The sequence below is a fragment of the Limulus polyphemus genome, unplaced genomic scaffold (genome assembly GCF_000517525.1).
Source record: "Limulus polyphemus unplaced genomic scaffold, Limulus_polyphemus-2.1.2 Scaffold1532, whole genome shotgun sequence".
Lineage (NCBI taxonomy): Eukaryota > Metazoa > Arthropoda > Merostomata > Xiphosura > Limulidae > Limulus > Limulus polyphemus.
The window spans coordinates 36100-59223 of record NW_013667142.1 but is presented as its reverse complement, the minus strand read 5'-3'; the positions used below and the strand labels follow the sequence as shown (position 1 = coordinate 59223).

The 23124-nt window shown below is 32.0% G+C and overlaps 1 protein-coding gene across 4 annotated transcripts in view; it reads left to right on the top strand.

The window, feature by feature from the left end:
- The window catches only part of LOC106463977 (acyl-CoA synthetase family member 4-like), a 39901-nt gene extending 17072 nt beyond the window's left edge, over nt 1-22829 (top strand). For 2 of the 4 annotated variants that reach the window (XM_022391624.1, XM_022391627.1), the window contains 10 exons: nt 1458-1687; nt 2130-2236; nt 9313-9693; nt 11895-12007; nt 12640-13586; nt 14533-14675; nt 17569-17732; nt 18332-18457; nt 19651-19782; nt 20717-22829. In XM_022391624.1, coding sequence (XP_022247332.1) covers nt 1458-1687; nt 2130-2236; nt 9313-9693; nt 11895-12007; nt 12640-13586; nt 14533-14675; nt 17569-17732; nt 18332-18457; nt 19651-19782; nt 20717-21142 — 2769 coding nt within the window. In that variant the 3' untranslated portion in view covers nt 21143-22829. The remainder of the gene's footprint in view (nt 1-1457; nt 1688-2129; nt 2237-9312; nt 9694-11894; nt 12008-12639; nt 13587-14532; nt 14676-17568; nt 17733-18331; nt 18458-19650; nt 19783-20716) is intronic. The other 2 variants (XM_022391625.1, XM_022391626.1) reach the window with 2 other exon arrangements.
- The last annotated feature ends 295 nt before the right edge of the window (nt 22830-23124 follow it).

The window sequence follows — 23124 nt, the reverse complement described above, 5'->3', positions numbered from 1 at the left end:
TTCTTTTTTTCTAATTAGTTGTTTTGTATAGTATTATTATTTTAGTGTATCTCTACTATTTTGGTTTGTTTTTTTTTTATTTTATTTATATAATAGTAGTATATATATATATATATATATATATATATATATATATATAGTTGCCCATTTATAAAAGACCAGAATAAATATACAGAACAAAGTTTTTTTAAGTTACTTATGACTTAAGAAATTGGTGAAATGTTCTTTTCTCCCTTTCATATAATATTTAGGTGTTATTTTACCTTCATATTTTATCTGACTTTAGGTAAGTCAAATAACTAGAAAGTGGATTTGACTAATATATTTATTATTTGAATTTGGAGTTTCTGTGTTCATCAGTTAACTAGACATACTCATAGCAGTAACAAAAGTATATTAAGTTTGACAGAAAGCACTGAGCACTTATTTTTTCCTTGACATGTAAAAGATATCAAGTAAAATAAAGAACATGCTTTGTTGTTTTTAATTGGGTATTGTAAGTGTGAAATTAAGACTTTAATTCAGCCTGTGTAAGATATATTAACCAAAACTTGAATGAAAATGGCATGCAATAATTTTAAAAGGCTAATATCCTTCAGTGTTCACTCAGTTAATGTGATTTACTAGTTTATTTTCTGTCTGTTAAGCATCTTTATATTATCAAATTTTCCAGAATTTCACCAAACTATGTACTTGAATTTAAAATTTCTATGGAATGTACCTACTTAATGTGTAACAGTTGATGACATTTCAGAATGTGTACCAAGGGCTTTATCGGGACATGATGAAGTCCTCACAAAAGAAACTTTTATGTTATCCACTCCAAGCAGGTGCAGTCTGTAAACACTTCAATGTTGATACAGTCTAGGCATTCTTAAATTACTTCTAAAGCAAAACTTTGTACTTGTACACATGAAAAAACTATTTCTAGAGCAAATATGAACTTAGCATAAAAGAGTGGTTAATTTTCTATACTAATTGAGCTTATGCTTCCAAACTTTCTGTAATTTTTGTAAGGCATGTGGCTGGTTTATATTATTAACTTCTATTATTTTAAATTTTGTGTAAGTTCACTTATATGTCTCTTTGATTTCATGCATTTTCCAAAGGGAAGTTATCCCTTTATTTTGTCTAGTTATCTTAGTTTGCTTGCATATTGTAAAGAAAAATCCCCTTAATGCTATAGGCACATTATAGAGGTGATAAGCACAAAGGATATGGTCTTTTCTAACTTGTGTATTTAAACACATTTCTTCGTTTGATTATGATTTTGATGCACTAGTTCATTTTAAACCCCACCCTTCCTGCAGGCTTTGTCTTCTTTAGATCACAAGTTTTTTTTAATACATTTGACAGTCAAATTTATAAATCTTTGTTGTACATCATAAGCTTGAGTAGCTTTATAAACAGTTCAAAGTATGGATTACATTACTGACAAATTTAAAATATATTTCAAGGCAACACCTAGTTTACTCCAGAGGTTTGGAAAGGAACTTCTTCAGAAAGAACTTCTTCATTCTGAATCTCCCTTGCGTGTCCTAGCTCTGGGTGGAGAAAGGTGTCCATCAACACGAACACTTAGATCTTGGAAAGGTACAGGAAATAGGACAGAAATATACAATATCTACGGAATAACTGAAGTCTCTTGCTGGGCAACATGCAAAAAGATAACTGAAAGTGACCTGAAGTATGTGATTATTTTATTAGCAAGTCACACACATATACACAAATGTAGCAGTCATATGAATGTTAAGTACATAAATAATTGCTGCTGATTTTGTAAAATTTTTAAGTTTCATTCTTGAGTAAATTAATAATTTATAATCCAGTGTCAGTCTAGTATCACAAAGAATAACCAGTATTATTGTATTGTAGTTTTGAATAAAAGTACTCAAATAATTAAGATTGCAATTAAAGTAATTTTTTTTTTCCAGTATATATATATAATGCATATTTGAGGAATTGTCAAGCAAGTTGACTTAAGAGTTTAATTGAAAACTATAAGGGTTAAGCAGTATTTAAGATTACAAACGTAATAAGAATTATGTTTTATACATATATAAATCTCTTGCTTTCAATATGTAGAATATACTAACATATTTTTCTTTCTCTGGTGGCCAACTTATTAGTGATGATGCCGAGGTGCCTCTGGGGTTACCATTGCTTCATACAAAAGTGGTTGTGAAGGACAAAGAAGATAATCATGTTGTTGAAGGAGAAGGAGAACTATTTGTAGGTTTGTGTACTTGAATATAATTTTCATCAAATAAGTCTTTACTCAATAATTGTGTATACTGTGCAAGTCTTATGGGTGGGTGGAGAATCGTAATTGGTTATATGTAGCATTTCGCATTGCTTGAGAAATTTAAGTGAATTATGATGGAATATTATAAAGACACAAAAGAAATAACTTCTGGTAGACTTAAGTCAAAAGCCAAGGTCTTAATAAAATTCATAATTCATATCTGAAACACACAAATACACAAAGTGCGACCAATTCATTTGTGGGTTCTTGTTAAATTTGGTAATTTTCACTTTATATCTGTTGATAGAACAAAACTGCTATGAAAATTATTAGTAAGGAGATTGGATTTATAGTCTTTTGCTTTCTTCATTATGTGTCTTATTTACTTGATGGTTTATATTGAAGGACAAATGAAACAAGTTGTTCTCATTGGAACCACACTATAAATGAGTTTCTGAGTTACAATTAAAAGTTACAAATTTGAATGATAAATAACATTATTTAATGTTGTGTTTGAATTAGGGAAATAATAATAACATTAGCTAGATGGAAATCATTGTTAAACTTGCATGTATCATTAGAATTGATAAACAAGTTGGTTACGAAACAAATACTTGCCTCAGCATGCAGTTTAGCTATTTTCCTCAGCTCTTCCACACATTCTGCCAAAGAGATTTGCATACCACTAACCTTGTGAAAATTCCCATCTAATTTCATGTGATTTCACATGAATTTGTGCCACTGCATGATGATATCATCATGCAAGCAAAAGCCCTCCACCAATAGAAGGACAACACACCTCTATGCACCCTAACTCCACCTATACATTTGCACTTGTGAATAATTCTTCTCCTTGACACTGTATTGACTAGATATGCTTAAATTTCTCATCTTTGTTCAAAGAAATTTGCTCCCTTAATGAAACTTTAATTTTAATTTTCTTTCGCTTTTGTATCTAAAATTTTAATATTTTGTCCTGATGTCTTTCAAATGATAGTGTTTTATACTTAGTCCTGAGTGTGGGACATTTTTCACACTTAAGCCTTATTTCTTCTGTGGTTCTTGGAGGCATACTTACTATTAGGGCCATGGCAGTCATTACTCAATGTGTTGTGGATTATCACATGCTTCATGGGCCTCTTACTCTCATCTCGTCAGCAAAATTTCTTTCTCCTCATTCGGGAATGTTCTATTAGACTGTCCTTCACCTACTTTGCTTTGGTAGTACTCTGTCATTCATTAAACTACCTTAACCTTTTCATCTTTTAAGGAATTTCATTCTCAGGTATGTTGCTTTTCTTCTCTCTTACCCATGTTCTTTATTATTTTTAGCACTTTATGACCCACGATTCTTGGATTTATAAATTTTCTCTTTGCCTGTTATTAGGATTTATACTGCTTCCTTTATCTAATAGCTACTTACTCATGATACATTCCTCACCTCCCCCCCCCCTCTCCCTCGTCATTGATTTCAATCTTACTACCTTGTGGATCAGGACCCTTACCTTCTTTTTCCCTTTCAAATTCCCTATTTTTGCATTTTTCATCATTTTTCTCCCTACCCTTCTGTATTCCCTTTCCTATCTCCACCTTTTATCTGTGGCACTTCTTTATGCTTCTGTGGATGTTCATTCCCTTCTCTATTTGGCCTGTTCCACTTCTTCTGCTCTATCCCTCCATACATTGTCCCCTTGCTGTTGAGACTTGTTGAGTCGGATTACATTTCTCTTTACTGTACTCCTCTCTTCTTCTGTACATATTATTCATCTGACACCCTCTCTTTGCCCAGATGTCTTCTTTGGTGTTCTTTTCCCATTGGTGACCTGGATTGATAACGTATGACTTCTGTTTTCAATCTGTTCCCAGTTTTTTTCCCTTTTCTGGACCTTGCCCTTTACTCATATTCCTTGCCTAGATCAGTCTCCTTCTCACCCTTCCATTCTGGATTCCAGACCATCCTCCCTTTCTCATCTTACATTTACTATGGGTCTCTTTAGTCTTTATTCTTGCCAGTGACTATCACACACATACAATTCTGTGTGTACCTTTTCTCCTCCTGCTGTTAATCTCACTTTCTGCTGATAGTAATTTTTCATTTCCCCACCCTAGTCTCTTTTCTCACTCCTCCTCTCTTCACCTTTCCTCCCATTTCTTTTTTTCCACCCTCTAAAACCATCTGTGGTCTATTTCACCCAGTCTGCAATTGGCCATGGTCAATATGTTGGACACCTTCCTACACATCTCTTTGTTGTCTCTGTCCTGTTCATCTTTTTTTTTTGTGGAAAATTTCCATTCCTTGTTTTTTCCTTTGCCTCTGCTTTAGCATCTCTTGTACTCATTGTTATTATGTGGACCTTCACTTGCCATATTCACCACCTGTGGCTGGTGTTCCTTTCTTTGCATGTTTATATCTGTTAACTCATTATGGGATGTTTCCTCTTCTCCTGTCTTCTTCCTTTTATGGTAACTGCTCAGTTTGGGAGTGGGGACTTGTCTTGGGATCTGAGTCCTTTCTCACTTCTACTAAGTGCTGAGTACTTTTGGACATTACCTCCTGCTCTTGTCTCAACTGAGTTCTATCTATTTGCTTTGTCTACAAACTATGGCTTATCTGATCACTGGGCTTTTCTCTTCTTGTTCTCTCCCTGCATGAGAGGTTCTTTCCCTTTTGGGAACTCTGGTTTCTATAGAACCTCTCCTTCATTTGAGGGATACCATCACATATCTTCTACAGTAGACCTTATGGACCCTGGGTTTTCTTTCTTAGAGTCCTTCATCCTTTTTCGTGAGCCTTTCTTCTAGGAATTGCCAGGGTGACTGGATCATGTCTGTTCTACTTTCTACTTCCCCTTATCACTTCTCAAATCAGATTTCCCCTTCTTCAATGCTTCACCCTATCAACATGCTTGACTCTTTTTTTTTTTTCTCAGGCATATTCCCATTCCTGCTCCTACTGGTGGTTCTCTTGGTCTTGCTCCACTCACTCTTTACCACAGCCTGTCCTTTCTCCAACCACTATTGTGACTCCTGTTCCAGGGCCTTTTTATTTTCAGGTGCTAACTGTGCACTTCTGTACTCATTTACATCCTTTGCTGGGAGCTTCTTTCTTGTTGGTAAACTATCTCTTTTGGCTAGTCCTTATTCTGTAAATGAAGTAGCCTCTGCATCCCCAGATCTTCTGTTGGGTTTACTCTTGGTTGGATATATCCTCATTAGACACTTTGCCACCCTTCTTTACTCTGGGTTTCCTCTCTTACAGTTTTCTATTCCTCTTCCTTCAGCTATAGCAGATGTTTTTCTCATCCAGGCCTGGTCTTACCTGTTTCTCTTTACCTACTCCCTTATTCATCTCATCCTTCTGGATTCCAGATTTATTCACTATTAATCTATTTTAAGCTCTCTTGTTGGCACCTCTCTGACCACATTGGCCTTGATAAGCTTAATTGGACCCCCTTCTCTTCACCATTATCCCTCTTTTTCTTGGTTCGTACTCCCTTGCTTCCCTTCTCACTGAGAGTTAACCTCCCTCCACCCTCATGTGTGGAATTTCCTCAATCTGTTTCCCATTGGACTGGCCTTTCCATACTGTGGTGTTATTCTCATCATTCAGGGTATTTGTCTATTGCATCTGTGGTAGGTCTTTTATCATTAGTCCTTCTGCCACCCATTTTCTCTAGGTGGTAATTATGTGCACCATCTTTCTACTTTCCTTACCATCCTGTTCATCAAAGGATTCTTGGTCTCAGCCTTTCTTAGTTGTTTGGTGGCCATGTTCATGGCTTTTCTCCTTTCCCAGTATCAAGACATGCTTTCTTATACTGTTCTCTTTGTTCTGATCCACTCATTCACTCTCCCCTGTCCTACTCACCCTACTTTCTTGCCTAACTGAAATCTTGTTTGGGTTTTACTCAATGTTATGCATTCCCCATTTGGGGTGTTGCCTTCCTGTCTTTTTCTCCTGACTTGTTCCCTTCACCTTATTTTTTTATCTTTAGTGTTGTTCTGATATCTCTTCTAGATGCTTCTCACATTCTTTTCCACTGCACCTCTCCTTTCCTTTCACTGAACCAGTCCTTTCTTCCTTGGGCTTCAACCACTCGGGGTATACCATAACTCTCTTCCATCTGTATTATTGGACCATTGAAATGCCTTATCATGGTCCTCTTACTTTAAGGGTCCCTGTCTTCTTCTTGTATTCTTATCTTGGGACTCCTATTTTCCATGAACCTTGTTCTTTCTTTCTTTACAGGATGGGCCCATTGATGCCCCTGTTGATATGTTCGTCTTGGGATGTTGAGGTTTGCATTCTATTTGTCACTCTTCACTTCCACCTCTTCTTTTTGGCCACTGGATGAGCTATTCCAGACAGGCATGTGAACTATCTTCACACATCCATCTCCATACCTTTTGGCTGTTTTCTCTCCTGACAGTTTTCGATTTCCACAGGTCACCTTTCTTCTATCACCTCACTGTCTTTGAATAGAATGTGCACCATTACCCTTTCAGAACCCCACATTCATTCAATAAGATCCTACTAGATGGCTAGTATTGCCTCCCAGGGTATACTTACCCAAAATCTGCATGGAATTAGGATAACAAAAAGTAATTATACCATCCACCCTGGCTCTATATGTGACCTCTTGAAGTTTTCTGTATTTCTATCTATATTGCTATTCTTGTCCGAGTCAGACCGTACCTGTTCCATGGACTATCATGGAAAAAGCCAGCACCAGAGCAGTGTTTCTGCCCACTTCTCTGGCTCATGCTTTCTGGCTTTTAAAAATAGGGCTTTGCAGTCACCCATTGCACTGTTTCCAGTAAAAGACCTTTCCAGGCAAAAGTGAAATACGGGAGACCATTGCCACTTACCAGTTCCAAGCCACTGTGGTGGTGGGCCATAGGGAATGCTCACTGGTTGGGAGTTACCTGCTGAGGCTATAACAAGGAATTCCATTACAGTGAAAAGTGGGGTTGTGGTGAAACTGAGTGTTTAGTGCTGGTCACTATATATATGTATACACACACACACACATATATATACTGATGATTACAACTCATTATACAATCCATTTCTTACAGTTTCCTCCTACTGCGGCCCATGGAAACTGATGGTAGAGGAGATGAGCATGGATATTTATTACAAATGCCCTTCTCCCACAGGTAATTTTGACTCATTAAGTATGATGGTAGAAGAGGTGAGAAAATAAGGTATGATCAGAGGAAGCCACAACCTCACTACACATGTTGGCTGTCTGAAATCATGTGTGAAAGTACATGATGGCCATGTACTGATTTTGTCCATTCAAGCAACAGAAATTGGGCTTATTTGCCTCTCTTCTTTCCTATGCAGGCAAAGGGTATACCCTGGATGAGATGAGATGCAATCTCCCACAGGTGTGCCCCTATGAAGCCCCTGCCATCAAGTGTCATACCACATGGGCTTCCTTTGGACACTTTCCGGAGGGGACTCATCTAGGTAGTCTTTGCACTGGGCCCTCCACTATCTCAACATAGGATTCTAGCTAAACTGTGTACAGAGGTGAGTATTCATTTCGGAAGTTAACATTTTCATTACCTGAAAATGGTATTTCCAATAGATACTCTCCTCCCATCCTCCCCACTTCTAGTGCACATTTCTTACTTGCCTCATGGACGAATGATTCATGAGTTCAAGTACATAGGAGGAGTTAGTGGGCATAGAAGTGTGTCATCTTACTAGTGGTGGAGGGCTTTTGCAGTGGTACAAGTTCATCTGAACTTAGGTGGGAGTTTTCACAAGGCCAATGGCATGCAGATCTATTTGACAGAATGCATGGAAGAGCTGAGGAAGATAGGTAAACTGTGTGTGAAGATGAGTATATATCGGATGTACATTTTCAGGTAAGGAAAATCATATCTTTCAGAATTCAGCATGTACCTATTGAGAATTGACAGTCAAAAATCATACTTATAAATATTTGAATGATTGGTTAACAGAACATTTGATAACGTGAACAAAAACTAGGTATTCTTTGTTACAATGTAGTGTAGTCACATTGACTATATTATGAACTATATTGATGGATAATCTGTATATATATAAAGACAAAATATGTGTTTGTTTGCACCTTAACTCCTCCAAGCCTGTTGGGCCAATCTCAACCAAAATTTGTATGTAAACATTATGAACTATGGGGAATGTCCTAAGGGGGTCAAAACTGAACATTAACCCTATATTTAATTTGTAAAGCATTTTCGTTAATTACTCCCAGCTTATTGAGTTAACCTCAAATAATCTTGATGGCAGGTTGACGGTTTAGAGAAAGTTGAATATTCTAAAGAGATTCAAGGTCAAAGTATGAAATTTGCTGGATTGTTTCTCAAACAACCATGTTTTTCTCATAGTCAATGAGATGTAGGGTGTTGAAGGGTGGGATCACCTCAAAATCTTTATTTGTTGGTAGATGTAAAGCAAACTACAAATGTTGTTTATGAAGAAGCTTTGTTATAATTTTAAAATTTTTAGATAAAATTTATGTTCAAGTTATTACTTTGAAATATATGATTGCTGTTAAACTTCCATTGTTTTAATTAAGTTTAAACATTCTCTGTCAGTGGATGGGTATTTCAGCTTGTGTTTTATATCTATAAGTACTAAGTGATGCAGACAACGGATGTGTATTTGGATCTGGATTTTGTGGGCTAGATCATCTGTGTCCCACCTTGTAATTGGTTTGCTGTTGTTAGTAGAGTATTTTGTTGTCTGTGATTAGGTGGATAACTAGAGAAATGTGGTTTGCTCAACACTATTTAGGAGCCACTGAAACAATTATTCTTCACTAAAATTGGGCCTTTTGTAATTTCTACCTTTGTACAGTTTAGTTTATTTCTTGATAAGGAACAATTTGTTATATTTTTTAATTCTCATTACTGTTTTCTGGTGCTGATGTCTTTCAGCTGTTAAAAATTTATTAAACAAGTAATACATTATATACATGTATTTTTTCCCCCCCATTTTAGTTAATATTGAAAATGAGCTGTCATTAGCATTAAAATGGTTAACTTTGACAAGTTTGTTTTCTTCATAGGTGGGGAAAGCAGAATTTGTCTGATTGACAATGAAAAACGCTTAACGGGCTCCCCTGTCTTAAGAGCTACTGGAGACTGGGTGCTTAGGACCCTTGATGGTAATATAATGTTTCTGTGTCGTGTTGATTCTGTAGTGAAATACAATGGGAAGAAGGTCAACTTGGCACAACTGCAAGATACAGTTGAACAGCTAGTGTTTGTGAACTGTTCTACAGTTATTTACCATCAGCATAGAAATATTTTTTATGTCTGTCTTGTGCCTATGACTTCAAGACAGTGGAAAGAGCATGAAATGAGAGAGAGGGTTCTCAGTCATCTGAAACACTACAATGTTCCTTTGGATGTCCTCTTTGTTCCACATATTCCTACTACAGCTCATGGTATGTCAGTATTTTATCTTCTTGCATTAATTGCAATCATTTCCATGTATTATTCCTCACTATGACTACAGTATACTTAAAAATTACTTGGTAGACATATATAAGAAAATTTGGTTTTATTATTTTCTATATATTCACTGTGTCATTGTTTAATTTTCTGTAGTTGATGATCTAAATGACTTTATCCCTCCCATAATGAAATATCTTAATATGCTACAATGGTTTAGAGAACAGGTAACAATACTGTTGCAAACTCAATATTTTTAAAATTGAAATTTATGTTTACAAGGATATTTCTGATTTTTGGTAAGTTTTGTCAAAGAAAAAATCATATCATACCAAGTCTGTTAGCATTTTTTTTTTTCTTTAAAAAACCCCATATACTTTAGTTTCTATATACAAATTTTGCATTTCTCCTAACATGTTCAAGCCTTAAATGGGAATTTATTCTTGAGGTGATTTTAAAGAGATATTATACCATAGTTAAAGACAGAAATGAGTATTGTACAAATATGTCACTGAATAAGAAATAATAATAAATCATACAAGTTTCTGTTATCTAAGTCATATGTTAAATGAAGACTGCTGTACAGAATTGTTTGACTTGTTTATACAAATAAATTTTAAATGAAGACTGCTGTACAGAATTGTTTGACTTGTTTATACAAATAAATTTTAAATGAAGACTGCTGTACAGAATTGTTTGACTTGTTTATACAAATAAATTTTAAATGAAGAGTGTTGTACAGAATTGTTTGACTTGTTTATTCAAATAAAGTTAAATGAAGAGTAGCTGTACAGAATTGTTTGACTTATTTATACAAATAAATGTTAAGTGAAGACTGCTATACAAAATTGTTTGACTTGTTTATACAAATAAATGTTAAATGAAGAGTGCTGTACAGAATTGTTTGACTTGTTTATATAAATAAATGTTAAATGAAGAGTGCTGTACAAAATTGTTTGACTTGTTTATACAAATAAATGTTAAGTGAAGAGTGCTGTACAGAATTGTTTGACTTGTTTATACACATAAATGTTAAATGAAGAGTGCTGTACAGAATTGTTTGCCTTGTTTATACACATAAATGTTAAATGAAGAGTGCTGTACAGAATTGTTAGTCTTGTTTATACAAATAAAAGTTAAATGAAGAGTGCTGTACAAAATTGTTTGACTTGTTTATACAAATAAATGTTAAATGAAGACTGCTATACAAAATTGTTTGACTTGTTTATACACATAAATGTTAAATGAAGAGTGCTGTACAAAATTGTTTGACTTGTTTATACAAATAAATGTTAAATGAAGAGTGCTGTACAGAATTGTTTGACTTGTTTATTCAAATAAAATGTTAAATGAAGAGTGCTGTACAGAATTGTTTGACTTGTTTATTCAAATAAATGTTAAATGAAGAGTGCTGTACAGAATTGTTTGACTTGTTTATACACAAATATTAAATGAAGAGTGCTGTACAGAATTGTTTGTCTTGTTTATACACATAAATGTTAAATGAAGACTACTGTTCAGAATTGTTTGTCTTGTTTATACACATAAATGTTAAATGAAGAGTGCTGTACAAAATTGTTTGACTTGTTTATACAAATAAATGTTAAGTGAAGAGTGCTGTACAGAATTGTTTGTCTTGTTTATACACATAAATGTTAAATGAAGAGTGCTGTACAGAATTGTTTGCCTTGTTTATACACATAAATGTTAAATGAAGACTACTGTACAGAATTGTTTGACTTATTTATACAAATAAATGTTAAGTGAAGACTGCTATACAAAATTGTTTGACTTGTTTATACAAATAAATGTTAAGTGAAGACTGCTATACAAAATTGTTTGACTTGTTTATACAAATAAATGTTAAGTGAAGACTGCTGTACAGAATTGTTTGACTTGTTTATACACATAAATGTTAAATGAAGAGTGCTGTACACAATTGTTTGTCTTGTTTATACACATAAATGTTAAATGAAAAGTGCTGTACAGAATTGTTTGACTTGTTTATACAAATAAATGTTAAATGAAGACTGCTGTTAAATTATAGCTGCTTTACAGATTTGTACTTGTGGGTTGAATAATTTTAGTTTAGCTCTTGATTAATTAACATAGCAGCTTATTTAGTCAAGATTCAACCTTTATTTTTAACTTTAGATTATATATATATATATACATGTATATATATAAATTCCAGGTAAAGTGAACAGTAATGTGCTATTGGATTACATCAACTCAATAGATTCCAAACAACAAAATATCTGTAGAACTTTGCAAGAGGTTTGTGATAGATTCACTTACTTCTGGAAGGTATGCTTATCAATACTTTATTCTTAGTCACTTGGATGATTGCATTTCTTAAGGTCTTGTATTTCTAAATTTGCACTTTGATATTTTAATTTTTTTCACTTAAGTTTTTACTTCTATGATCCATTTATAAAGTTAAATTAACTTTGAAGGTTCTTTCTTAAACGAGTATATTTATTAAGTATTCTTTTCCTTCTCAAATGACTTTTATTTGATACAATACATCAAAAAGATGCAACCAAAATTGGGGTTAACTGGTTGTGCTGCATATCATGCTTATGCATATGGATGTTGTAGGTTATCATCTTTTAAAAACCATACTATGTAAAATCCTCTTGGATATATCTTAGTTAAAGACACTAAAAAGCTTACTGTATGTCAAGATTTTATGTTAAAATTGTAATTTGAATTGATTTCTTCTAAAAAAGGATCGAAATAAAGTGATGGATTTTGCTGCTCTTTTCTTTGTCAAAATAATTATGAAGATTGCAATAATTATTACATCCATAACAGTTATGTTTCTCTACAAATAAGATGTGAATAAAAAATGAGTAATGAACTTCAGTATGTATGTATGTATGTAAATAATGTAATAGTTTAATGTATTTAGTTAAACAAATCAGTTTTTATTCTAGAAATATACTGGCACGGAGGATATATGTAAGGAAGACCTTCAGCAGGAAAGTTACTTTATGCTTTCTGGTGGTGATTCTGTGACTGCAGTGCAGTGTGTACAAGAGATTGAATGGGAGCTAGGCATTTCCTGTCCACTGTTGGTTGAGAAATTGTTGAACACCACATTTTCTGTAGTACTTGAATACCTGTGGAGTTGTTGTAATCAAGAATTCTTGAGTAATTTTGTTTCTAAAATATCCAGTAATCAATTAAGGAAAAGGAAAAATGAAAATAAAAACCAATCTGGGGAAACGGTCAAAAGTATTAAAAAGGACAGAAAAAAAACAATTTCCTTACATCACACTGACACTGTGTCACATGATCCTACATTAAGTTTCCAGGAAGGACATACACTGCAAAATCAAAGTTGGAACAGTTCAGTAAAGAGCAGTGTTTCTGTACTTGAACCATTGCTTATTGTTTCAAATGAAAGTAAAGTAAATGTGAACAAAATATTTTCAGAAGGTAATGAAGAAATTCAAGAACATAGCTCTCACCTTTGTGAAGAATCTAATGTATTATTAGAAGGCATTAAACAACAAATTGATACAGACAATGCCACTGCTCCAGAAATTAAGAAAGAACAGCAGAAACATGATACGACAGTTCAAAGGAAAAATATAACTGATCCACTTGATCATAACATTTCATCAAAATACACTTCTGATAGTTGTGTTCTATCAACTAAACTGCAGTCACCAATCAAAACAACTTCTTGCTTTCAAGTGATTACAAGGTTTCAACTTCTTGAGAAGTGCATATGTTCTCAGTGCCATTGGTACAAGTCTGTCAATAAACCTGATCTCTCTCAGGATGTACTTACAACTAAGTTATCACTGATGCCAGTGTGGACCTACAATCTACATAAATGTATAGATGCTTCACCTTTATTGATTCAATACAAAAAGTGAGAAATTTTTGATACTTAATAAATTAATTTCAAAGGAATTTAACCTTACAAGCTAAAAATATTTGATAAATAATGTAGCATTTTATTTGTGTAAGTTCAAAAATTGGGTTTATCTAGAATCTACTCAATCTGAAGCAGTGTAGTTTGTAATGTTTTTTTTAAACTGAACTGATGCCAGCATCATTTTTGTGCAAAGAATATATGAACTTAGAAATAATTATTTACAAAAATAAATTTCAGAATTTCTGTTTAAATTACCTACCATAATTGAATTTAAAGGGAACTTAATTTAGATTACAAGTAAATTCTCAAACTTGTTTCCTTGGTATGGTAGAAAGATTGTTTTAAATATTCTATCTGTTTTGTATGTGTTATACATTGAGTCAGCTGAAGCAGGTAAAAAAAATTCATACCAATGTTGTGTTACAGAATTTTGTAATAAAAGTTCATTAACCCTTTGACTGCGGCTGCTTTAAACACAGGCAGAATTTTTGTGAGTCGTACACTGTATACAGCTTGCTCGCATTTAACTGCCAAAGGCAGACTGTACCCTATATGGAGAATCAGCAGTCAATGGGTTAATACTGATAAAGAACAAGTAGCCTATTTATAATGCACAATAAAATAAAAATATCTTGAAAAATGAATGTTTTCTTTGTTTTATTTAAAGTTTATAAGATATTGTTTCCCTTAAGTTAAATGTTAAAAATTGTTGTATTACAATTTTTTTCATCTATAGGAGAGCTCAACTCTTGTCACTTTGTTTTATTATTACATATATTTACTTATGCCATATGTACTTTTTCTTTTTTAAAATAGTTAAAAACTTGCAACAGAAGAAAATACCCAACTTACTTCCATGGTTCAGTTACTTGAAGATGTTTACTTTTTGTTCAAATATGTTAAGCTCCAACATCTCTAGATGTTATTTTTTTTTAACCAGTGAAAGCCCTGTTGTTTTTATTGGATCTCACTCTGGTTGGTTTGCTGCTGTTGCCATTGGTGTGGGTTGTGTCAAATGGAAGGTTAAATTACCTGATCGTGTTGAATCATCTGCTTGCAGTGATGGACTCTTCGTTGCTGTGGGTATGTGTTTCTAACCATATTCAAGGCTAAAAGAGAATGTTTTGCCAACTTGGTGACATATGAAATGAAACATGAATATGATTTAAATATGTATGTAAAAAACATGATTTTCCTAACATACATTACCTATGAAAATTAAAACATTTTTTTCTGAAAAATAAAAATTAGAAATTTGATAGATGGTCAAGTTATATTTCTCATAAAGTCAAAATTAATTTGTATACATTAGTTTTTGACTTATTATAAAGATGTATACACATTTTGAGAAACTCCAAAGTAATAATAATGCAAAATATGACAAGTACATCCACTTAAATTTATAACCCTCACCTCAATATTTTGGTAATAACTTAATTCTGAGAGGGATTGAATTTTTATTTCTTCTCTGAGTTTACAAATTTGTACTTGTATAGTATTGTATTCCTTCACTGTAAAGTTACATCTTGCAGGGTTTTTAGTCACTTTGTTTAAAAAGTGCATTTGCAATGTGATTTTTTTGTTCAGATTTTTTTTTCTGTGCATGTAAGCTTAATCTTTGGCTTCAACTACCAAACTAAGTCTGTTATTGAAAACGCTTGGTAACTGAAAAGAAGTGTTTTCAGTACTAGTTACTAATTTTTTTTAATGTAGTTAATTTTTCTTTACTAAAATACTCTTGTCTTCTTGAAAATGGAAGCATAGTTTTTTTAACATTAAGTCTAAACTAAAATGAATCAAACTGTAATTGTTCTGATCCTCTCATGTATAGGACATTATCAAGCTGGATTAAATTACAATAGGCAGAATAGAGTATTTAATATATCAGATTTGTAGAACAATCAAACAATATTAGTATATGTAACTAAACTGTGAATGGTTATTATTAGTATAAAATAGAAAACTCAAATGTTTGCAAGAGATATTGTGTGTAATAATAATTTTGAAATATATTTTGCTTCCTACAATCACATATTAATTGAACTGGCTTTTAAGAGTACATCAGTAAAATTGAAATATGTGCAAGACTAGCTGATAACTATGATCCATTCAGTACAGCAAATGTTTTGGAAGAGATGAATAAGTTTGTTACTTGCAGGCTTGATATGCACAGATCTTAAAAGCAAAATGTTAAGCTTCTCACCACAACCCCCCCTTTTTTTTTGAGATCATTCTATAATGCAAACTTGAGAGTAGTATGCTTTGCAATGAAGTACAGTAAAGCTTTGTTATCCAGCATCTTTGCATCCAGAAATTTAAATATATCCAAATACAAATTCTCATTGTAAGAACCTGCATTCATTACAATTATGTCCAGAAAGTCTCAGAATGCTCTTGAAGCTTCTCAAAAGTTCATGACTGTTGTTAACCAACACTGCCATTTGGTGGCTCTTCTGTGGCTTTGTTTACGTTCTTTCCTGGCAGCAAGCTTCGGTTGTTAGCTGCCTGTATTGTGATTCACATTGCACTTACTTTATCTGTGAATATTTTCTATATCCTGAAGTTATGGCTTCTAATTCTAGCAAGAAGTCAATGTTTTATACAGTTTAAAGTTTTTTACAGCATTTATTATTATTTAAATCTGTTATTGTTACAGATGATGTAAAAATATTGCACTTTAGATCATTAACAAGATGTAAAATTTTTTCCTGTAAAATATTATAAGAGAAATGCTTTTTTAACCAGAATTTTTGCCTATTAGGCACTGCCAATGCCTAGCAGATGCTGAATAATGAAGCTTTCACTGTAGTTTATAAACAATTATGGACAATGAATATTAGTAGCTGTGTGTATATGTAATGCATTTAATATGGTTTATACCTATATATGTAAAAGCCACTTAGTGTTTATAATGCTCTATCTGTCAGTAATGCTTGACTTTGTGTTGGGAATGTTCAAATTGCCATAGTGGATTGTCTCAAGCAGAAATCTTGAGTTCAAATCCTAGTTGAGGGGGGATGTTTTATAACTTTTTTTAAATATTAACTCGTCATGTTTAGAGCAAGGTATTACAATATTAGAAAAAATACAATAACATGATAGTTTACATTAGGGATCTTAATTATTTGTTAGAGATTCAATTATAATGACTTGTTTTCACAGTGGTTATAGTGCTTAAATATCATGTGGAAATCTTTAAATCGAATCCCAGACGAGTCGGGATTTTGTTAACTTTCTTTTATTATTATATTTATTATCATATTTACAAGCTCTTTGAAGGTTTGAATATAATTATAGATGAAATTGGGGATAATATCATATTACACTATAAACACCAGTGACAGTATGTGTCAAAAAGAACTTTTTCAACTCAATAGATGGTGCTAAAATACATTATTATTGACGTTTCTCATCTTAGGTAAGAGATTTTTAAAAGTTTAAGTCAGAAAATTTATAACCATTTTTTAAGAAAAGTTATATCTTTATGTATTTCTATTCACCATAAAATTCACTGCCTTTGCATTAGAATTAAAATACCACAGATACAGACATTTGATCATGTAGGAGTATTTCTTCAAGAATCAGTTTTTTTGCATGTTTCAATCTGTGAGGCTTTATCAAGAAGATTTGAACATAAAAATATACATCAGTCAATATTCTAATCAAGGGCCATTTACACGAGATGAGCAAATATAAAATGTTTCTGTGAAATACTGGAAAAAGGATAAACATTATTTATACATACATTGTTTCTATAATTAATTTTTAGAAAATATTGATCATAAAACATTTATTTAGATTTTAGTTTCAGAAGCCAAATAAATTGGCATTTACCATCATACAACAGGCAGTCAGCTAGTATTATTTTAAAGTCTATTAGTGAAAAATTAAACTTGCATTCAAATTGTAAAATTTACTATTACTATATACTATTAAGTGTTTAACTGTACATTCCACATTAAAAATACTCTTTCAGGCTGTTATGATCATTTCTTGTACATATTTGGTGTAAAATTTGGTTCACTCTGGTGGAAAGTGAAGACAGCTGCTGAAGTGAAATGTTCTCCTGTTGTGGATTCACTTTCAGGATATTTCATATGTGGATCTCATGATCACAACTTGTATGCCTTAAATATTAAGGTGAGAGAAAAGTCGGATGTCTTAGAACATGTATATTTGATTGATGAAAAATACACTGAATTTTGAAGAAACTAATATCACAGTTCTTCTTTATTCAATGCTTAACTATTCATTTTTCCAAGATGTAGTTTTTTGGTACCAGAATTGTTTTTTATTATTCATGTTCAGGGTTTTGGCTATCTTTTATAAAATGTTCCACACCATTTTTTCATACTTTATAGTCAAAGATGTTGTTTTTGGGTAAAACTTCCAAATCATTGATTTTAAATAATTTTTTAGTTGCGATTGTAAGATCCAGTTGCTGCCTGTTTCTTTATATATTTTTTTTATGTTTACTTGTATTAAACTTACTTCATTTTGATTAATAACTATTTTGTTTCTCTATTTTTTTACCTATATATTGTTATTAGTAATTGTTTGGTTGATATATTTATCTTTATTTTTGTTCAGACATGAAAATGTTTTACTGATTTATTTGAAATTCAGTGTCATTAATATATTGGTTTTTTTTATATAATTTCATCACTGCAGTAAACTTGAAAATTGTATTTATATTGAGAAAATGTATTTACAAACTTACATCTTATTACCACTTGTAGAAAAAAGTGTGTGTGTGGAACACAAAACTCAGTGAAGCAAGTATTTTTGCTTCTCCATCTATTTCTAAGGATCCACATCGGATATATGTTGCAGCACTGGATGGTAGTGTTGCAGCAGTAACACCAGTAAGGGTTTTTTCTTTCTTATGGAATACATGAAAAAAGTTTAATAAATTTAAATTACTTAATTGCTATTATCTTTTGATAGTAATTGGGCTAGCATTATTTATTCAAGCAGGTTAATGTTTTTGAACCCAGAAATGAAAGAATGTTTTTTTAGTGAAAATTGGGAGTAAAGTTTAATTAACCTAAAAGATATCTCTTAAATAATAAACCTTTAAGTATAAGTAGGTTCATGTTTGACAGGTTTATATTTAGTCACTGCATGAAACTTTGTTGATTCTTATAAATGAGAAAAGCATTAAGATACAAACTGAATAAAAAAACAACTAAAATTAGCATTAGAACATTTTATTGTTATACATATGCTAATATATAAAAGGTTGAAAGCTGTTATTTTTTGATTAAACTACTTAAGGATGTTCTTATTAATTAAAATAATATCTGTTCTTTTGAAAGATAGTTGTTGTTTTTTTTTCATAAATTGCAGTTTACCAGAAATTTTCAGGATAGCAGCTAAACAAACAAATTCTCCTATACATCAAAAACTATAGCCTACGATAGCATTCAGTTGTTCTCTCTGTGTACTGGGATTGTTAATTAACTTGCATTATGCAATTCTGTAACTTTACTTCATTTCTATGTTGATAATTTGTATTAAAATTTGAAATGTAATGATGTGTATATTTCATGTCACAAGAGAAAAATGGTATAATTGTTTAATAAATCAATCTGTCCAATAAACTGCTCTGAACTGTAGGACATTAGCTAATTTGAACTAAATTAGGTTTTAGTTTCAGAAAGCCATCTTGGGAATATGGGATGATAAAAACTCTATAATGCTTTCGAAAGGTGGGCAAGAAATTCTTCAGGGGCAAACTAGGAATATAGGAAATATTTAATTCTGATTATAAATTAATAAATCTTGTTCTTGCCTTCAAAAATATTTACTGTGAATCTCAATTCTCTTAAAGACAGCTATGAACATGTCTCAAATGATAAAATATGCATAAATATGATCAGAAAGATTACTTGTGAATTATCTGTATTGTTTTAGACTTGGGCTTTTAATAAGGTCACAAAGATAGGCAATACTGGAAACAAACATAATACTATAAGTTATGTGTACTTCTCTTTAGATGGCATATGAATTTTTCATTTACTATTTATACTGATTATAACAAATTGTTCTCTTGTAGCATTCTGGTTGTATTCTGTGGCTGTATGCCTGCAAGAAACCAGTTTTTTCTACACCTCTAGCAGTTTCAATGGGTGTTTGTGTTGCTTCAGTCAGTGGTGAGGTTGTCCTTCTAGATCACGATGGAAGCATGGTAATACTTCGTAGTATTACTTTAAGTTTGCATGTGTGTGTTGTTTAGTCAGCCAAAAACCACAGATAACATACCATTTGTACAAATGTGCTAAACAACCACAAATAAGTGTTAATATATGCAGCATACAGAACCACCAACCACAAATAATATAATGTCAACACATACTGTGTAGACAGCCCTTAACCAAACATACATTTTTGTAACATATATGTGCTATCATCATTTTTGGGTAATGATGTTTGTGATATACCCATATGTCATTATCATCCAGAAGTAATGGTGTTAGTACATACAGTGTATACAACCATTAACCAAAGATACATATTTGTAACATATATGTTCATGATGTTAGAAAAACACATAGGTTCAAGAAGTCTTGATAGAAATGAAAGGGTTATAGGGTTTTTATTCGTTTGTAACATATATGCATTACCATCAGTTTTAGATAACGATGCTTGTAATGTACCTATAGGTTATTACCATCCAGAAGTAACAGTATTAGTGTACATACAGCATAAGCAACCATTAACCAAAGATAAGTGTTTGTAACATACAAAAAGATCATAATCAACTGCAGGTACATCTTGTGACACACATGGGCAAACCATCAACTACACTATTTTAAACATTCAGTGATTCATTATACAAACTCAGTTATCTTGGGTGAAAGATACTGTTAAAAGAATTGTTCAATTAAAATGAAAAATGTAGCATCATTAAAATAGTCTAAAATAAAGTTGCTGAAAAAATGAGTAACCTTGATCAAAGTACAAATAACTTTTACTTAGCTAAAGTGTAGATGAAGGTTATAGTAACTTGCATGAATTGCAGTATCTTTCATTGCAGCATTTTTAACTTGCATTTACTTCATTTTGTGTAATATATATATATATATATATGTATGTATGTATGTTTTTACTTATTTGTTTAGATTTGGAAATTTCAGTGTGGAGGTCCAGTATTTTCTTCAATTAGTTACTGTCAGTGTCAAAAAAAGGAGGATGCCATAATATTTGGTTGCCATGACAATTCAATCTACTGTTTAACTCTGAAGAATGGTACTTTAAACTGGAAATTTGAAGCTAATTCTCCTGTGTTTTCTACACCTTGCATAGCTGAAATAATATTAAATGTATCCAGTTCCACTGTTAAAAGACTGAAGGTGGTAACTGTCTCATCCACAAGTGGATACTTCTGTGTCCTCAATCCCTTCTCTGGGAAGCTTATTACCTCACATTGCTTTCCAGGGGAAATATTTTCTTCTCCTGTTATGGTTAACAACCAGCTGTTACTTGGTTGTCGTGACAATAGCATTTATTGCATCGAAATTGTTAATAAACTTGAAAAATTAATGTAAATACTGTATACAGTAGGTAGCTGAACAAAGATTTGTTCGAAGGTCACCTAATTTTATACTATTTAAAGAACATTTTCAAATAAGTTTTATGTAACATATAGTGAATATTGCACTCTGTGTGTTGGTAGACAGCAATAGCAGATGTTTAAAATTATACCATGCCTTACCTAATCCTAAAATATGTTGTTATACAAGCACATGTTAATGGACTGTATAGATAAACTTTGTCTGTAGATTTCCAAGGTATGTTAATAATACTTTAAATAATGTATGCAAACGTTTTTTTTATTAAAACAGCAGTTTTACAAGTGAACTGTATTGTTTTATAACATTTAAAGCGAAATAAACTTTGATATAAAACTGCTTTAGTGTATAAATATTTTTAAAACTATCTAATAAATGTTATTTAAATAGAATAATTAGGAAAGTAAAGTTGACTTGACAAACACTTGATGATATATCTAGGAGAGAAAGATATGGGGTTGTGCACTGAGTTTAAACAACTATGCTATATGCTTCATTAAAATATTTAGAATGTAGCAAATCATTATGGAAATTATGCTCCTAGATCCACTTTGTAAGTTAAATAATTCATAGGACACTACTATAATGTAAATCAAATTTCAGAGTTATTATGTATATACAAAGTATTTTACGATCAACGATCATTTTTTGTGGGATTCTACCTGTGGAAAAAATGAACTCCTGTTGAATTGTACATATTACTTAACACTAGTGTAGGGGTCACTATGACCCCATGCTACTTAGTGTTAAAGATCAAAAAATGAATGCTGGCATTCTAGGGTTAAGCATAATACTTAACCTCTGTAAAGCATTATATTCCTTGTAGTTTTTTTACTTCTGGACCAAAAATAATTTTAAGACTAGATGTACGGCTAATAACATAGTACAGACAGGCTAATCACCTAGTTTTGGAACAAGTTTTTGTGAACTTACTAGTAACAAAATTCCAGATTGCTGCAGACATGATCTACAGATTTGTTCTCACACAAAGTTGTTTATTAGTTGCTACATGTACAACTATTTATTACAGAAGTACATTTTCAGTAAGCATTTTTATAAGTCATGTATTTTTCAAAATAAAACTGTTCATATATCTTACGTTGTTTAATACATTTTCCACATTTCAATGTCTATGACTACATTTTGAGGCACATCTGTTAACCTTCACGCTTTATTTTGAGCACATCTGTACTTTTTTTATACACAATACTCCCATTATGACATTTATACCATGAAAGATTTTTGGGGGTTTTATGCAATCTTGTAAACACAAACACCTCTGTTCTTAATGATTTAATACAATTATAAAAACTGATGCTGTTTGTCATAAATGGTTAATATGATATTTTCTCCTGGTACATTTACACTTTAAGAAAACATGAAAATTTGTTTGAGACTAAAAATATCAGAGGTAATTACAAGATACTATTTAACATTTATATTGCAGTGATGAGATTGGAAAGTCTCGCAAATGAAATATTGCTTTTTCATTTATATGTAAAAGGGATTCATTTATCATATTAATGATGAATATTGAGATTACATACAATGCAGAGTATAATTTGTGAGGAATACCCAAGAAATTATAAATATGCAGTATAGTATATTTGAAGAATGTATAAATTTATTCACTCAACTTCTGAAATAAAGCTACTTTTAACAAGAGATTTTTTACTTTTGCTAATTTACAGCCATACATAATCCATTTTATTTTTATAACCTCAGTAAACAATACATAGAAACAAATTGACAATACATACACCATGTTACCTAAATCATATTCAATCTCATTTTCTTTGTAGAAGTATTTACCAAAAAGTATGTCACATTCCAATGTGACGTATTATGAGACAGGAACTGTATTGTTTAGGATTAAGATCTATAAGCTGAAACAAAATTAATGGTATATCTTCTTTCTTTTTTTTCAAAAAAGAAAAATAATTACTGACAGTATTTCA